Source organism: Nasonia vitripennis, chromosome 4 (assembly GCF_009193385.2).
Source record: "Nasonia vitripennis strain AsymCx chromosome 4, Nvit_psr_1.1, whole genome shotgun sequence".
NCBI lineage: Eukaryota > Metazoa > Arthropoda > Insecta > Hymenoptera > Pteromalidae > Nasonia > Nasonia vitripennis.
In genome coordinates, this window is record NC_045760.1 from 13,463,673 (window position 1) to 13,478,616 (window position 14,944).

At 30.9% G+C, this 14,944-nt stretch overlaps 1 protein-coding gene across 1 annotated transcript; it reads right to left on the minus strand.

Moving 5' to 3' along the window:
- Positions 1–872: 872 nt before the first annotated feature.
- LOC100119735 (cholesterol 7-desaturase-like) lies at positions 873–6,701 on the minus strand. The gene is made up of 5 exons (XM_031929266.1): positions 6,351–6,701; positions 5,654–5,841; positions 4,918–5,084; positions 2,135–2,313; positions 873–2,063 (listed from the first exon to the last, which is right to left on the minus strand). Exons 1-5 carry the CDS (start codon positions 6,438–6,440, stop codon positions 1,458–1,460), a joined length of 1,230 nt encoding a protein of 409 aa, XP_031785126.1. The 5' UTR covers positions 6,441–6,701; the 3' UTR covers positions 873–1,457.
- Positions 6,702–14,944: the final 8,243 nt, after the last annotated feature.

Here is a 14,944-nt window from a genome sequence, read left to right on the forward strand (position 1 = left end):
GGAACTATTATTTTAAAAAATAATTAGTGCTTTGACCGTATTTGTTTATGTCAAGTATAACGGATAATTAACATTTTAATTAACAAGATTGCATCAATTAACGTTACGAAGTTTTAATTCATTTAATAGTATAAGTAAGTCACAAGTAGACACAAGAAAAAAATTAATGAAATGTTAAAACTGTGATAAACTGTATCACTTACCCTTATATCCAGTTGATTTTATAGAAAAAGCACAGATAAATTAGCACGGCAAGACAGAGCGCTAAACCAATACCACAGAATTCAGCAAGCATCTTTCTTAAATGAACGCCGATGTCGAACTGTAGTGCACGTGCACTTGCAAAGCGCGACAAAAATGAAAATAAGAAGGATGAAGAAGGAGAGGTAGATACGATACGATGGGAGATTTTAAAGCTTTATACGACGTATCATAAACGGCTTCGAAATTCCTTTAAAAATCTGGTTCTTTCGAGAACAACATCAAAAATTTTTGAAGTTTAAAAAATTTGGGATTTTTGTACTATTAAATTAATGTTTGTATCTGCAAATGTCTGGTTTAATTCTTGTACTTTAAAAGAACTAAATATTTGAGAAGCCTACTCTAGTATCAAATTATCAAAACTTAATTAATAATAGTATATGAATTGAGCAGCAACGTATGTATGTAGTTATTTATTGTTTTATATTTGAAGTACATATTTGTTAAAGAGTAAATAAAAATTGTGAAATCTATTTGTGAAATTTGTTTTTATACATTGCATGTCGTTATTAATCTAAACATACAAAAAATATCAAATAATACAAAAATTAAAACTTTTAACCTCTGAAATTTAAGAAGATTATTTAATTTAAAGGGGTTTGAACAATGAATAAAATCAAAATCGATAAAATATAATACCTTAAATTGTTTTACACGTCTTATCACCATCAAAATAATTTGTATGTACATGCCGAATTTTTAAATGAAAAAAAAATATTTACGAGTCAACTGTATACCTTAAAAAAATGGCTTTTTGGTTAAATCAGCAATAATTTTTGGGAGTCATCATACATTAATTAAAGATACAGAGAATGCGTCACTCAACCAAAACAGTTTCACTGACTTCATTCTTTTGAACAAACTTACAGAAATTATAACTGTTTACGTCACGGTGTCTGCCATCTTTGCCGATCTTCTTGTGACAATCGTTAGACGTATTTAATACGATTTTATAGCACTGCGCAGAATAAATACTCATTTATGTCACGTTTATCAAGTTTAGCCCTTTTTTGCACGGTGATAATCGATGCAAAAAAGGACTACTTATCCATTAACTTCACGCTGCCAAAATGGACTACTAATTCCACGGATAAGCGTGACAGAGGATTAATTCTAGGATACACATGAAATAAGTCGCACTTTATGGCCCGGCGTGCATAAACGCCCGAGCGAAGCAAGTGTCGTAATGTACTATTCTACCATTCCAAAGAGGTCTTGCACGATTCGTACGTTGGACTGTTCTCTGAGTAGAATTGCTGATACCACCGACGATAAGCCTTGATTGTCTTCTCTTCACTAAGCAGTATAGGCTTATGCATATACTTCTTATGGTTCCACACTAGTACGTCCCTTTCAAACATGATACTTTCACCTATCAAGACGATTTTTGAGTACGGAGACATATATCTGGGAGCATACATTGAATGCGTGACTCGATGAATAAGTGGCTGCACTGGAGTGACTGTCTGCACTATGAACATGGGCCCAAAACCGCTTTGTAAGTGGATCTCAACACAACCGGGGCCTAGCTGTCGAGCTTGTACTTTGAGTTGCAGGATAGGGAACTTGTTGAAGAGAACGAGGGTATGTTGGAGAGTAATTTGAGCAATATGTTTCTCTTTTTTTTCTTGATCTGAAAAGGACGAATCAGGTGTTTCATTCTGAAAGATACCCGACTTTGTTGACCAGGATATGTTGGTCCACGTGTGGTGCATCATCCCTGAGAACATGTCCGTTGGCAGCATAGCTGAACTGTGTATTGCACCTAAGTGGGCCCAATCTGAACCGTTTTCAGGAATATCCTGTAAGATATAGCGCGTTTCTAATAAGTTTCGTAACAATTTGAGTTTATTTTGGAATTGTTAACTCATACCTGAATGTGACAGTTGATGTAAAATTCATTTTGTCCTTGATATTGCAATTTATATTTCGCAATTTTTTCTTCCTGCTCTGGCCACCAATAGGGTGAAACGTTTTCTGCATGATGCCATACAAAGATTACTCCGTTTACTTCAACGCATTCCCATACTTTGACCTTTATATTAGGTGGTACTGAAAATTTAAATAAAGTTGAATTTGTATGTTTTTCAAATGAATCAATATATCAGATGGTATCTATCAATCATTTTACGAATATACAATATAAAAATAGGTTAATGTAATTAATAATCACTTGGTAATTGGGGATTTCAACATTGATATACTGGATAATAATATCTTAATCCAGGAATTCTTAGAGAATTTCTTAGAAAGATCGTACAGACCGGGATTTGTAGGTATAACCAGACCAACAGTTAATAATCTAACTGAAGCAACGTGCATAGATAATGTTTTTGTCAAAAATAGTACAATACAAACTCAGTTTTATAAAATCACAAGCACTTTCACGGATCATTATTCATTATTTGTAATTTTTCAAGAAGGGCTAGCTAAAGTAGAAAAAAATGTTAATGTTAAGAGAATTAATTACAAAAAATTATGCACTTACGCTTCTACTACTGGTTGGATAAATGTTATAGACACGAATGATCCCAACAAAGCTACAAACAATATTATTCAAAACATAAATAAGTGCATTACTATTGCAATGTGCAAAAGTAAGAATAGTAATAAAGAACTAAAACCAAGGAAAAATTGGATTACAAATGCCATTACGGTATCTTGTCGTAAAAAAGAAAAGTTATATAATGAATGGAAAAATGATCCGGAAAATGAGCAACGAAAGAATGAATACATTAAGTACAATAAGACTCTAGGCAAAATAATTAAGAATGCTAAGATTAAATATGAACTTTCTTGTTAAGTAAGAATAATCCTCGAAAATTATGGAAATTAATAAATGATAAATTAGGCAAAAAGGGGAAGAAAAGTAACGAAATTGAATATATAATGGATGTCTCTAACAATAAAATTGATAAGATAGAGCAAATTACAAATTCAATGATAAGTCAATATTCATAGGACAAATAAACAGTATGGAAGTTAAGAACATAATTACTAAATTCAAAGAAAAAGCGGGTGGAGTTGATGGAATTGGCATTAAGACACTAAAAATATTATCAAATTATATTAGCGAACCTTTGGCTCAAATCTTTAATTTATGTATAGAAAAATCAATTTGGCCTGATGCATTGAAAACAGCTGAAGTTATACCGATTTATAAAAATGACTCCAAGCACACAGCAAACAATTATAGACCAATTTCACTAATTTCGAATATTGCCAAAATCTTTGATCATAAAAGTGTATACGATTTTATAACTAAACACAATATTATATCTGATAATCAATTTGGTTTCATGGAAAATAAAAGTACAAAAGACGCATTAAATTACTTAACTAATATTATATACAGCAACTTAGATAAAAGCAAGCCTCTAATAGTCACTTTCCTAGATCTAGCCATTGAAAATTGCATTGTCACGGGATTCGAGGTTGTGCATTAGAACTACTAAAAAGCTACTTAACAAATAGGAAGCAATGGGTAAAAATAAACAGTATAAAAAGTGACTCCAAAAGCATAACAACTGGTGTGCCACAGGGCAGGATACTAGGCCCCCTGCTTTTCTTATTATATATGATTTACTTGATAGCCGTAAGCATGATACCATAATATCTTATGCTGACGACACAGCTGTTATATCAGCTGATAATACGTGGGAATCTGCAGAACGTAAAATGAACAATAATCTAAGTCATGTGGCAACGTGGCTGGCTCTCAACAAATTGTCTCTAAATATTAACAAAACAGTTTATATAACCTTTGGGAACTATCGTGATAGCGTACCAGCAAATATTTGCGTAAGAATTGATAACTTTTTAATAGAAAGAGTAGAGAGCTGTAAATACCTAGGCCTAATTTTTGATTACAACATGAAATGGGACAGACACATTGAGTATATAATAAACAAAACAAAATATCTAGACTATATCTTTGCCAAATTTTCTAATTTCATGAACATTAACGTACTAACTACCCTGTATTATGCACTATTCCACAATATAACTTATGGAATTATTGCATGGGGAGGTGCGTATCAAAATTGTCTGAACCTGCTCCAGAGGCTGCAAACCAGACTTATAAAAACCATTAGCAAAAATACCTTTCTTAACAATAATTACCCTCTTAACATAGAACAATCTTTTTATTCAGAGGCGTTATATTATCACCATTCCAAACTAAAATCACTATATCAGACAAGTAAATCCAATACTAGAAATAAGAGCATTCTGTTACCTAGAATAACAAAAGTGATAAGTAACAAGAATAATTACATAATAGCTATTAAACTATTTAATGACCTACCTAATGAACTTAAGGTTATATCAAACAATAAGAAAACGATAAAAAAGAAAATAAAAATATGGGTTAAAAATATCAAATATAGTTATAAAGCAACTCATTAAATATAAATGTAATTTGAAACAAAGGCTATAACACCGTTAACTAGTTTTATAAAAACTATTCCTGAATTGTTTAGTATTAGTATGTAAGTTTTAAGTTTAAGTTTTGTAAACTGGCCCTATGTACAGGTAAACTTGTTTTGCCTCTATAGGATATGCTACTGTTGTCTATAGCTATATAGACAAACATGTAGTATTATTGTACTGGTTAAATAAATAAATAAATAAATAAATAAATAAATCAATAATTACCAGTTTTGCTATATGGAATAGTCGTACATTTTCCAGATTCTCCGCAAAAACGCCAGCTGTGAAAATGACATTCTAGTTCTTCTCCTATAACTTTGCCTCCTTCAGCCATATTAGCTCCTAAATGCGGACAAAAGGCATCTATGACTCGAGCTACGCCGCTTTCGGTTCTAAAAAGAAAAAAAATTTAATTTTTAATACAATTCAGATCATAGCTCTTATGGTTTTATACTAAAACTTTTAACATTTAATTTATCCAATTATTGTACACAGATGACCTAAGATATAAATCATCTGTGGAAATTTACAAAAGTGCTCATTTTCCGTCTTGATCATTATAACATGACCGTGTTTCATATTTTATAAAAGTCGGAAGAACGAACAAAAGCGTGCAAGCGACCTGTGCAATCATTAAAGCTCAAAAAACTTGGGCGAAAAATGTTTGTTTTTATACAGTTTTTTTAGTATTTATTCTTAACATGTATAATCTGATATTAACGGTGTATTCATGACTTAACTTTTTATAATCAACCATTATAAGAAAGCTATTTAACTGTTTAACGTTTATTGGGCCAATCTTTGCAAAATATTCTGTTTTGAGATTTATGATGGATAATTTAAGGCTTATTATTTCATTCTCAAGAGGATAAAATGTTGTTTATGTCGATGTGTGTCAAGTGACGGTACTTGAAAAAAAAAGTTTTCATTATTAGTTAGTAATAAATTAACATTAACGCACCTGAAAACTGCAAAGTTTTGACCAAGCGCCGCTACATGTTCTACTTGGCCATTTTTTAATTTGCGACTGTCAAGCAGGCCAAACCAACCATTCGGGTAAACTGGTGGCAAATTTTTAATAGTTTGGTTTATGTTGATTCTGTACTTTACCATTAGACTTGAAGATTTTGGAGTTGTAACCGTTAAATCCTAAAAAAATGTATTTTATTTAAATTTCCTGAGTAATATATATATATATATATATATATATATATATATATATATATATATATATATATATATATATATATATATATATATATATATATATATATATATATATATATATATATATATATATATATATATATATATATATATATATATATATATATATATATATATATATATATATATATATAATATATATATATATATATATATATATATATATATATATATAATATGCCTACGAAAATAGTAAAAGATTAACTTTTAAAAAGTGCAAAGTTCAATTTATTTAATAATATTATAATTTTTGTTACAACTATAGTTCAAATATGAAAGGACTTAAATGTTTGAACAATCATGATTTATAATCTCTAAAGAAATGTACCAATACTCTTTGATTATTGTTGGATTTAACAGAATCATGAGTATTTATTTTAAAAAATTAAAAAGTAACTAAAAGTATTAATTCTATAGAATCTCTTGCTTACTCGTATCCAGGCGATTTTGTGAAAAAATCCAAAGTAAACTAGCGCGATGAGTCCGGTGAACGCACCGGTAATGCAGAATTCGACAATCATCTTTCTTGAGTGAACGCCGTTGTCGTACTGAAGTTTGCGTGTTATGGAGAGCAAGAAAAGTAAAGTGTGGAGGAGGATAAAGGAAGGAGAAACGGTAACTAAGAGACAAAGGAAGAGACTTAGAAGTAAATTTGATGATGCACAGAGACTGATTGGAAATTTCTGTGCAAATCTTGTTTATTTTGCGTGCCTGAAAATTATTATTATTATTATTTTTAAGAACCACTTATACGAGTTTTTAATAAATATTTATTTTCTGAACAGAAAATTGCGAAGATTCAAAAATTTCAGGTATACGAAAATCTGAAGCTTTTTTAAGGGTAAAAATATCGTTTAATCAGTACATAATCAAAATTAAGTTCATAATGACAACTAGTTGTGAATTATCGATAAGAGAACTCTGAAATTATTAAAAAAATATTTTTTACATAATTATGATTATTAAAATATTTATAACAATCTCGATTGTTAGCGTATGTAGAGATAGATAGAGTCTATATTTGTTACCCTGGTAGAAATGTCAACGGTTCAATGGCTTAGCAATGACTTATTTGACCAACTAGACTTGGTGCAGTGCGCTGCGCGCACTGTAGTAGACTATTAATTTATTAACTTATTAAATGAAATATAAATGCTTGATTGATATTTTTAATATTTGTTTTCTATCACGGAAATATATCAAAATTTCAAAGCTCATATAAATTTCAAAATTGCCGCGGTTTCGTCGCCAACTTCCTTTTAAAATTTTAAGGTTAAGTATGTCTCAACTCAGTTCGTGTCAACGTTCACATCATGTTTCTTTTTGTAACAATAGTAATATTTACAATATAGAATATTATAAATACACAAATTATAATTTGATATGTATTATAGTATTATATTACATTTTTAATATTAGAATCAATTTTAGAAGTCAAAAACAAATCAAAAAATTCTAACGATACTTTTGACGCATGCGTACTACATGGGCCAATCATATTGACGCATTCTTGGCTTCACTTCATCCGATAATGACTTTTTTATATAGGGATAACGCCAATGAACCGCTTAGAAAACCGCTAAATTACCGCTTACTGTAATAGAAGCTTATGCACAGCTCCTTGCAGTTAATTTGCTTAAATTCAGTTTACTAGCCATACGTATACAATTGTGAGGTTAGAACTTTTATTAATAAATATAAATTTACCTATATGATTGATTATAAATGAAAAAAGGTTAGGAAATGCAAAGGACATGTAACAATTTGTAGATAATATATTTAAGTTGTATCTAGATAGGTTAAAAGGTTAGGGTAATCACCAGCTAAATGAATCAATTTAATTGTATTAATATTTCAATTTTTTAGATATAATATAGTCCTATTCTACTATCTGAACAAGGTTTGTATGATACGCATGCACTGCACTTCATTTCACTTGACCGTACCAAGTCATGAACTGTTATTTCATAATGTCATGCTATCTGATCAAATAAAATAAATAGAGATTGTTTGTATTAGCAAACTAAATAGTGCAAAATGCCTTGTTCAACAAGACTAAACTAAAAAAAACTATTCAAATATTCATTGTGGTTTCGAGTACATAAGATAAGAATTTCACATTTTTCTTGGCATCGGTGATTTGCGACCAAAATCTCAAAGCAGTCAATTAAAGTAATAACACAATAAGATTATCTTATTGAATCAGACAGCATGACATTATGAAAGAACACTTGACTTGGTACGGTCAAGTGAAATGAAGTGCAGTGCATGCGTATCATAAAAACCTTGTTCAAATAGTAGAATAGGACTATATTATATGTAAAAAATTGAAATATCAATAAAATTAAATTGATTCATTTAGCTGGTGATTATCCTAACCTCGTAACCTCAAATTAGCCTCCGGCAGATATCTTGGAAACTTAGCGGTTCCGAAGCAACATTTTTTGTTAAATTTTAGCTTGGCAACCGTTAAAACGGTTAGCTAAGTCTAAAGGTCTTAGCAAATTCGAACCGTTTTCTACCAGGGTATGGATCTGTAAATTTATTTGAATATTATATTTCGTCATGTTAACATATTCGAAAGCTTGCATTGATTTATTTTATTACGTAACTATTGCAATTAGATTGTTGATCTAAAAAAACACTCACCGATTCGTGAACTTGTAGATTTAGTGTTTTGATTATGAAATAATTCACTAAACACTAAAAATCAGAAGAGATAATGAAAATCGAGTCAAATTTAATCTCGTGGGCAGTCGTCGCATTTAGTTCCCTTGAAAATTCGCGCCTTAAGCGGCCCAGGTCAACTTGCAAATGAATCTAAATCCATTCTGTGAAAATCAGGGTGCATGTATAAAATAACGAGGTTCATCGCTTATGAGATAATCTGTAATCTAACTATACGTAACTTGAGCATACGCTTCTTAACGATGTGTGTCACACCGCTTTTATGGACTTATGAGAGCTAACTGAAAAGCTATCCTGCCTCCATTGGCCTTTTATACCGAATAGGTCTGCGCGCTGCAGAGCACAGAGGCAAAGATCCCCGTGCTGCCTTGTATTTTATTATTCCGCCGATTAGATTATGTATGCTTTGGACACAGATACATACATGTACTGTAGCTGTACTCTACACGCCAGACGATCGGATCCCGGTCAGCAGCTCCTTAAATTCTGCTTACCGTTTGTCTCCCTACTTTTCCGTACTTTTATTCTTTCCAAATAGTGCATAACTACATGCGTTAGACTCCAGTGGATTAACTGTTTTAATCATTGCTTTCCCCTGCTGTACCGGTGCTTTGTCTTGCGTGTTATTAGGCTTGTGTGACAAAGTATCAAGCGTCATTGAAATAAATTTTAGATAAATATATTTCAGTCTATCGATTCAGTCTATTGATAACATAAGTACGAGGAAAAATTGAATACAGAAATTTAAGTAGTTTTGTAATTAGAATTCATCTTAATACGTCTTTTAGAAATTTACGTTTACTTTCTTGACGATGAAAATGGTTTTGAATATTTGCAACATACAAAATGATGTATAAATGCAACGTTAGAACAGCCAAAAACGTATTTTTTATATCGAAGGTTTTATGTTCCCCAAAGCAACACTTTTATTTTTAGACCAAGAAGTGTCCGATGTAGTGTAGAATTGCTCATATAACAATGATCAGTCTCTTTGAGGCGTAAGGATTCAGGATCGCAAAGTTGATTGTAACGTCTATGTTTAAAAATACTAGTCTTCAAGAATATAAAAATTGAAAATGAGGAATTTTATATGCATAATCGTAAGATTTATGAGTTTAAATGTGAGCTGAACTTCTGTGTTTAAATTAGCTTGTCTTTGAGTGAATTACAAACAACGCGTAGTGCCCGAGATTAAAGTGGGTTTAGGGAGTAATACGTAGCACTTCTTCACATCCTTAGCGATGAACGAGTGCAAACTTTAGATCGTAAAGTGGTTAAAAAATCAGTGTGTTAAAATTAGTACATTTACGCTGTGTTAGAAATGTCACTGAAGTAACTGAAGCATTAGTATCCTTGTCTCGGTACAAATGACATAAATAGTCCATTACGGCATGACATGCATTAGCACCCGAGCTTAGCGAGTAAAGAACTAGTTATGACATAAGTATTGACGCTATTTTATAGCATTCACAGCAGTTCATTTTTACACCATACAGTCAGTGCCCGAGCGTTGTGAGCACCCAGCGCTATTAGTAATTATCATTGCCTAACAGGATTTTAAATCTATTAAATCTGATAAAATCATTTTATTATAATGCGAATTAAATTTGCTCAAAACGTATACATCACATGCGTTTCAATTTGCATATAAACAAATAACAATCTTTTATAACAAATATCATACTATTTATTTTCATATTTTTGAACTTTTCTAGCACGCTTTAACAAAAAATTATACTATTACGAAGGTTTTTCTAGGAGAAAGCAAACATTTTTAAAAATAGACGATTCTGAGCAAACTTATGAACAATTGAAAAGACAATAAAATTTGTTTGAAATCTGAATATTCTATTTTTGCAAGATCCAAGATTTTTATGAATTTTCCGATGAATTTTTACCGCATTGTAAGATTCTTGAAACTGCCCAGTAGTCAGTTATCAGAAGCCTTTTTTCAAATATTGGTGCAAAATTTCGGCTAGCTATCTTATATATTCATTATTTTTCTTGTATCATACATGACCTGACGAATGTAATGCATAGTTATGTACACGGCAAATGTGTCTTTAAAACCTTTCTTTAAATTCACCGTACATAGTTGTTTTCTGTTGTCCATATAGATTCGCATATACACGGTTTTTCATTTATTTATTTTAGCTATGTTAATAAGAAGAAAGTTAATAAGGCTGAATCTTATCTAAGAAGTAACCATGATTTGTAAAATTAGTGTGCATTGACTATAACGCTTAGAATTTTTAATGAGGGTGACAATTTCTGAAATCAACATAGATGCAATCAATCTTGTTATTTTATTATCTGTCTACAATCTTATTATGATTCCATTAAAGTGTGAACACCTGCTTATCTTAAGAATATATATACATGTCGAGACTTATGCTTGCTTTTGAAAAATGCTTGATTGTCAATATCTTATAATTCTTTGATATATTTTAAAAAACAGAAGCATATTATTTCTTAATCATGTTGAAATTAAAAAAAAACAAATCCATAGCAGATATCAGGATTGTCAGAGCGAGCTTTACCAATGCTGGCAACCCCAATACGTGATTTTATTATGATTTATTATTATGAAGTACACCTCGCAATACCAGGTTTTTCTTGATTTAATAATGGTAAAAATGACGGTTGTTACCATTTCTTTGTTTCATCAATGCTGTTATTTCACGATGTAGTTCTTACAGTTTGTCAAAACGATATACACACGCACACAAGACTGCAAACATACATTTTTATAATAAGCATCTTAGAATACCGCGTTTATATGCGATAAACACGTATATATGTATTATTATTTGAGAACTAAAACGATTTTAGGTTAAAGAGGTTTGAGTCGAGAATTTGAAAAATCTGGATAAATTTAGTAATATCAATATGAGTACAAAAATTTCAAAGATAAACTAACAGTATACGATTGTGGTATAGAGATAAAATCGATGATCAGAATTAGCATACTTAAAGAAATGACTACTGAAAAGACTTTTTAAAATAGGAAAAAGAACTCTAATTAAAAAGTGTGTACACGGCGCGTGGCTGACGTACGCCAAGGGTTATGTGATAAAGACGATTGAGCATCAATCATATAATCAATTGATAATTTTTTCGAGTGTATTGTAAGCTTCAAGTAGGCTCTTACAAAAAAAAAAACGAGTATTCATAAATCTAAGATGTGTAGTACATATTCGCGAATGCCTCAAAAGCATGCCTGTGAATTTTCACAAAGTTACCAGAGTACTCAAAAGTTAAAGAGATTTTAATTGTTTATTATTTACTGTTCAACGCGAGCTTTTATGAAAAATCGCAACGTGGTCTTACCAATTTATAAAATACTACCATTTGATGCTGAACGTGTGTAACAAAATCAAATTTTAAACAATGTACGTTTTGTGAGAAAAAAATTGTTATTGATTGTATGCATATTCATATTACTTTCTGGAAAATTTAAGGAAGCGTCGAATAAGCATAATCTCTTTTATCTATAGGAATAAATCAGATACAAGCTGGGGTCTTCAGCAGAATAACGTAGTTTTATTACACTCGATCAATCGCGAAATCATTTTCAGTTACGTGTACAAATGGCACAATTTTACGAACAGTATAGAATCCATTAAAAACTAAGGGGTTATATATGCTTTACAATCAGCTTTATAAATTTATGTACTAAGCTTACAAAACCCCAAGCTTTCTTATATAATCAAAGCTACTACCGTCCACAGATTCTGATATTCGTGAAATCAACGTTTTAGTTTGCCTTTTAAGTTCTTGGTGGTTTTAAGTCTGGATTATAACACACTTCTAAAGCTGATCGTTATACATCAACGGTACCTTGCATGTATCCTGATCCCGATAAGCCGGCGTAAAATTTCATGAGTTTAAGAGTTAAGTACTTTTCTAAAGATAATATTTTATTATTTACACATTTTTATACTGAAATATTTAATTTTAACTTTCAATTCAATCAATTTTACGTGTATAATCTTGTTATTTTCTTATCAACAAAATACTTACGAATGAGATGTACTCGAAGTATTGTTCACTGTCGGTGTGCATGTACTTAATAGTACATTTCACCTTTGGTACACAATATACCTCTATGTAAAAAAATGTATTCATTTCATCAAAGGAGTTTTTTGATGTTTAAACGTGTATTCATTGTTGTTATAGATTATACAATAAAGCGCGACATATAGATACACCGTTTTTTCATCGGCTTTTATCGGGGTCTTTTGTTTTTCGTGTTCCTCAATTTCCTGTCTCCACTTTTTGATTTATTTGAAAATCTTTTCTTTTCAGTTAGACATTTCAAGTTAGAGAATCCATGCGCACAAACTAGGTTTCCTTGTCTCCTTTTTTCTTATCTTTACGTTTCTCTATCCATCTTTCTCTTTCTAGGGTTTCTTTTTCTCTTATCAAGCTATACAATCAACTTTGGGCGGATGCTGTATTTTAGCATGTTACATGTTACGATAATTATGAGTTTTTAACGGGAAACCAGTGTACAGGACTTTTCCGTTTAATAGGCTTCTGTCTACTTAATGTAAAGTATGATTTACGTATTTTGCTACTACACTGAACAAAAAATTTGGTTGAAAAAGAAATAAAATTTTTTGTTAAGTTAATTTTTTATATTGTTGAGCTAAATAAAGTTCTCATAAATCAATTTGAAATTAAAAATTTGCGCTTTGTAGTATGAATATAAATATTGATTTTTCATTTTTTGACAATTATAGATAGATCCGTTCCCTTACGTTACTCGGGCATCCTTTTTAAGCAACGTTCTCTGAGGTGTATTTAATTAAATTTTACATCAGATTATGCAAGAATAAGAAAACTGCAATAAAAAAATCTCATTTCAATTGCTTTAGACTAAAAAAGCATGAGAGTAATATATGCAAGGAACATTTTCGTACATGTTTTCTACAGAGAAATTTAGTTCTTACCATTATTTGCTTGGCAAACGACTTCGCATATAAAAATCGGTGTGTAAACCAGCTCTTTATAAACTCACACTAATAATATGCATAAAGTACTTTGTTACACATTTTTCAGTGATGTGGAAAGTAAATCATTTACACGAGAGTGTGTGCATTCAAAGTTCAGCATACTGGCCTAGTAACAAAAACCGCTGCCAATTCATTGGCACGTAGCTTCCTCCAACTAAATTTATAGGTCCAGTAAATAAAATATTGTTTTAATATATCTATATATCTGCTTGCTAATGTATGAGGCGGTTTTTGATACATAATTTAATATAAGTTTTGGATGGTTCATTGTCCAAAAGTTTGCAGACCCCTTTGTTTTTTTATTATAGAATACGAACACTGTCGTCAATTTTTTTTCACAGAAATATTTGAAAAACCTTGATATTTTACGAACCATAGGGGTTTGAAAGCTGTGCAATGAACTTAGCCAAAACACATAAAATATCTACTTTTTCCCGTAATTTCAAGTGCAATACAGCCTTTTTGCGTCCATAATCGAGGCACAAAAAAACTCATTTTTTTCAGTTTTCGATTTATTACTGAAAAAATAACTAGTTAAATCACTTGAAATTTTAATGGAATATAGTTTGACACGTGACCCATCGAAATAATTTTTTTCGCGGGGTTATGATGTTTAGTTTCAGAGATATGAATTAAAAAAAAATCACTTTTTTATTTTATCTACCGAACAAAGTGGTCGATCCCGAGCACCAAACGAGGAAAAGTAGGTAATTTTATTCTCTTTCAAATACTTTATAGCTGAATTGTTTGTAACAATGGGATGATTAAAAAAAACGCAAAATAGTGTTTTTCAAAAATCAAAAAATGGCCATAAAAAATATATAGTTGAGAAAATAAAAAATAACTGTTTTTCCAGAATTCAGGATCCAAATTATATATGCATGTCAAATTTTATTGATATTGATAGAGTAGTTCCAGAAATATTACGGTATACAAACACACACACACACGATAGTACCTGTGGAGATCCGGTGTCGGAAGGCCACTTGTGCAGAGCTTGCTCTGCCTACGCCACACAAAAAAAACTCACACACATCCATACGGACATTTTCTAAAAACACTTGATTTGAACTTCTAACATACCAAAAAGTATTAGAAGTTTTAAAGAAACTCAAAATTTTACTATTACAAAGCTTCGTAATATTAATAGTAAAATTACAAAAAAGTAAACTAGTAATTCTTGAATTGCAGTTGTTTGTATATTAATACGAACGATCATTCCGGAAATTTCAGGACTACCTCTCACTTACTTTTGAGTGGACGTTCGCTTACGCGCAATTGCGCAATTCGCGTAGAGTAAAAAGGTTCGCTCCTTTTTT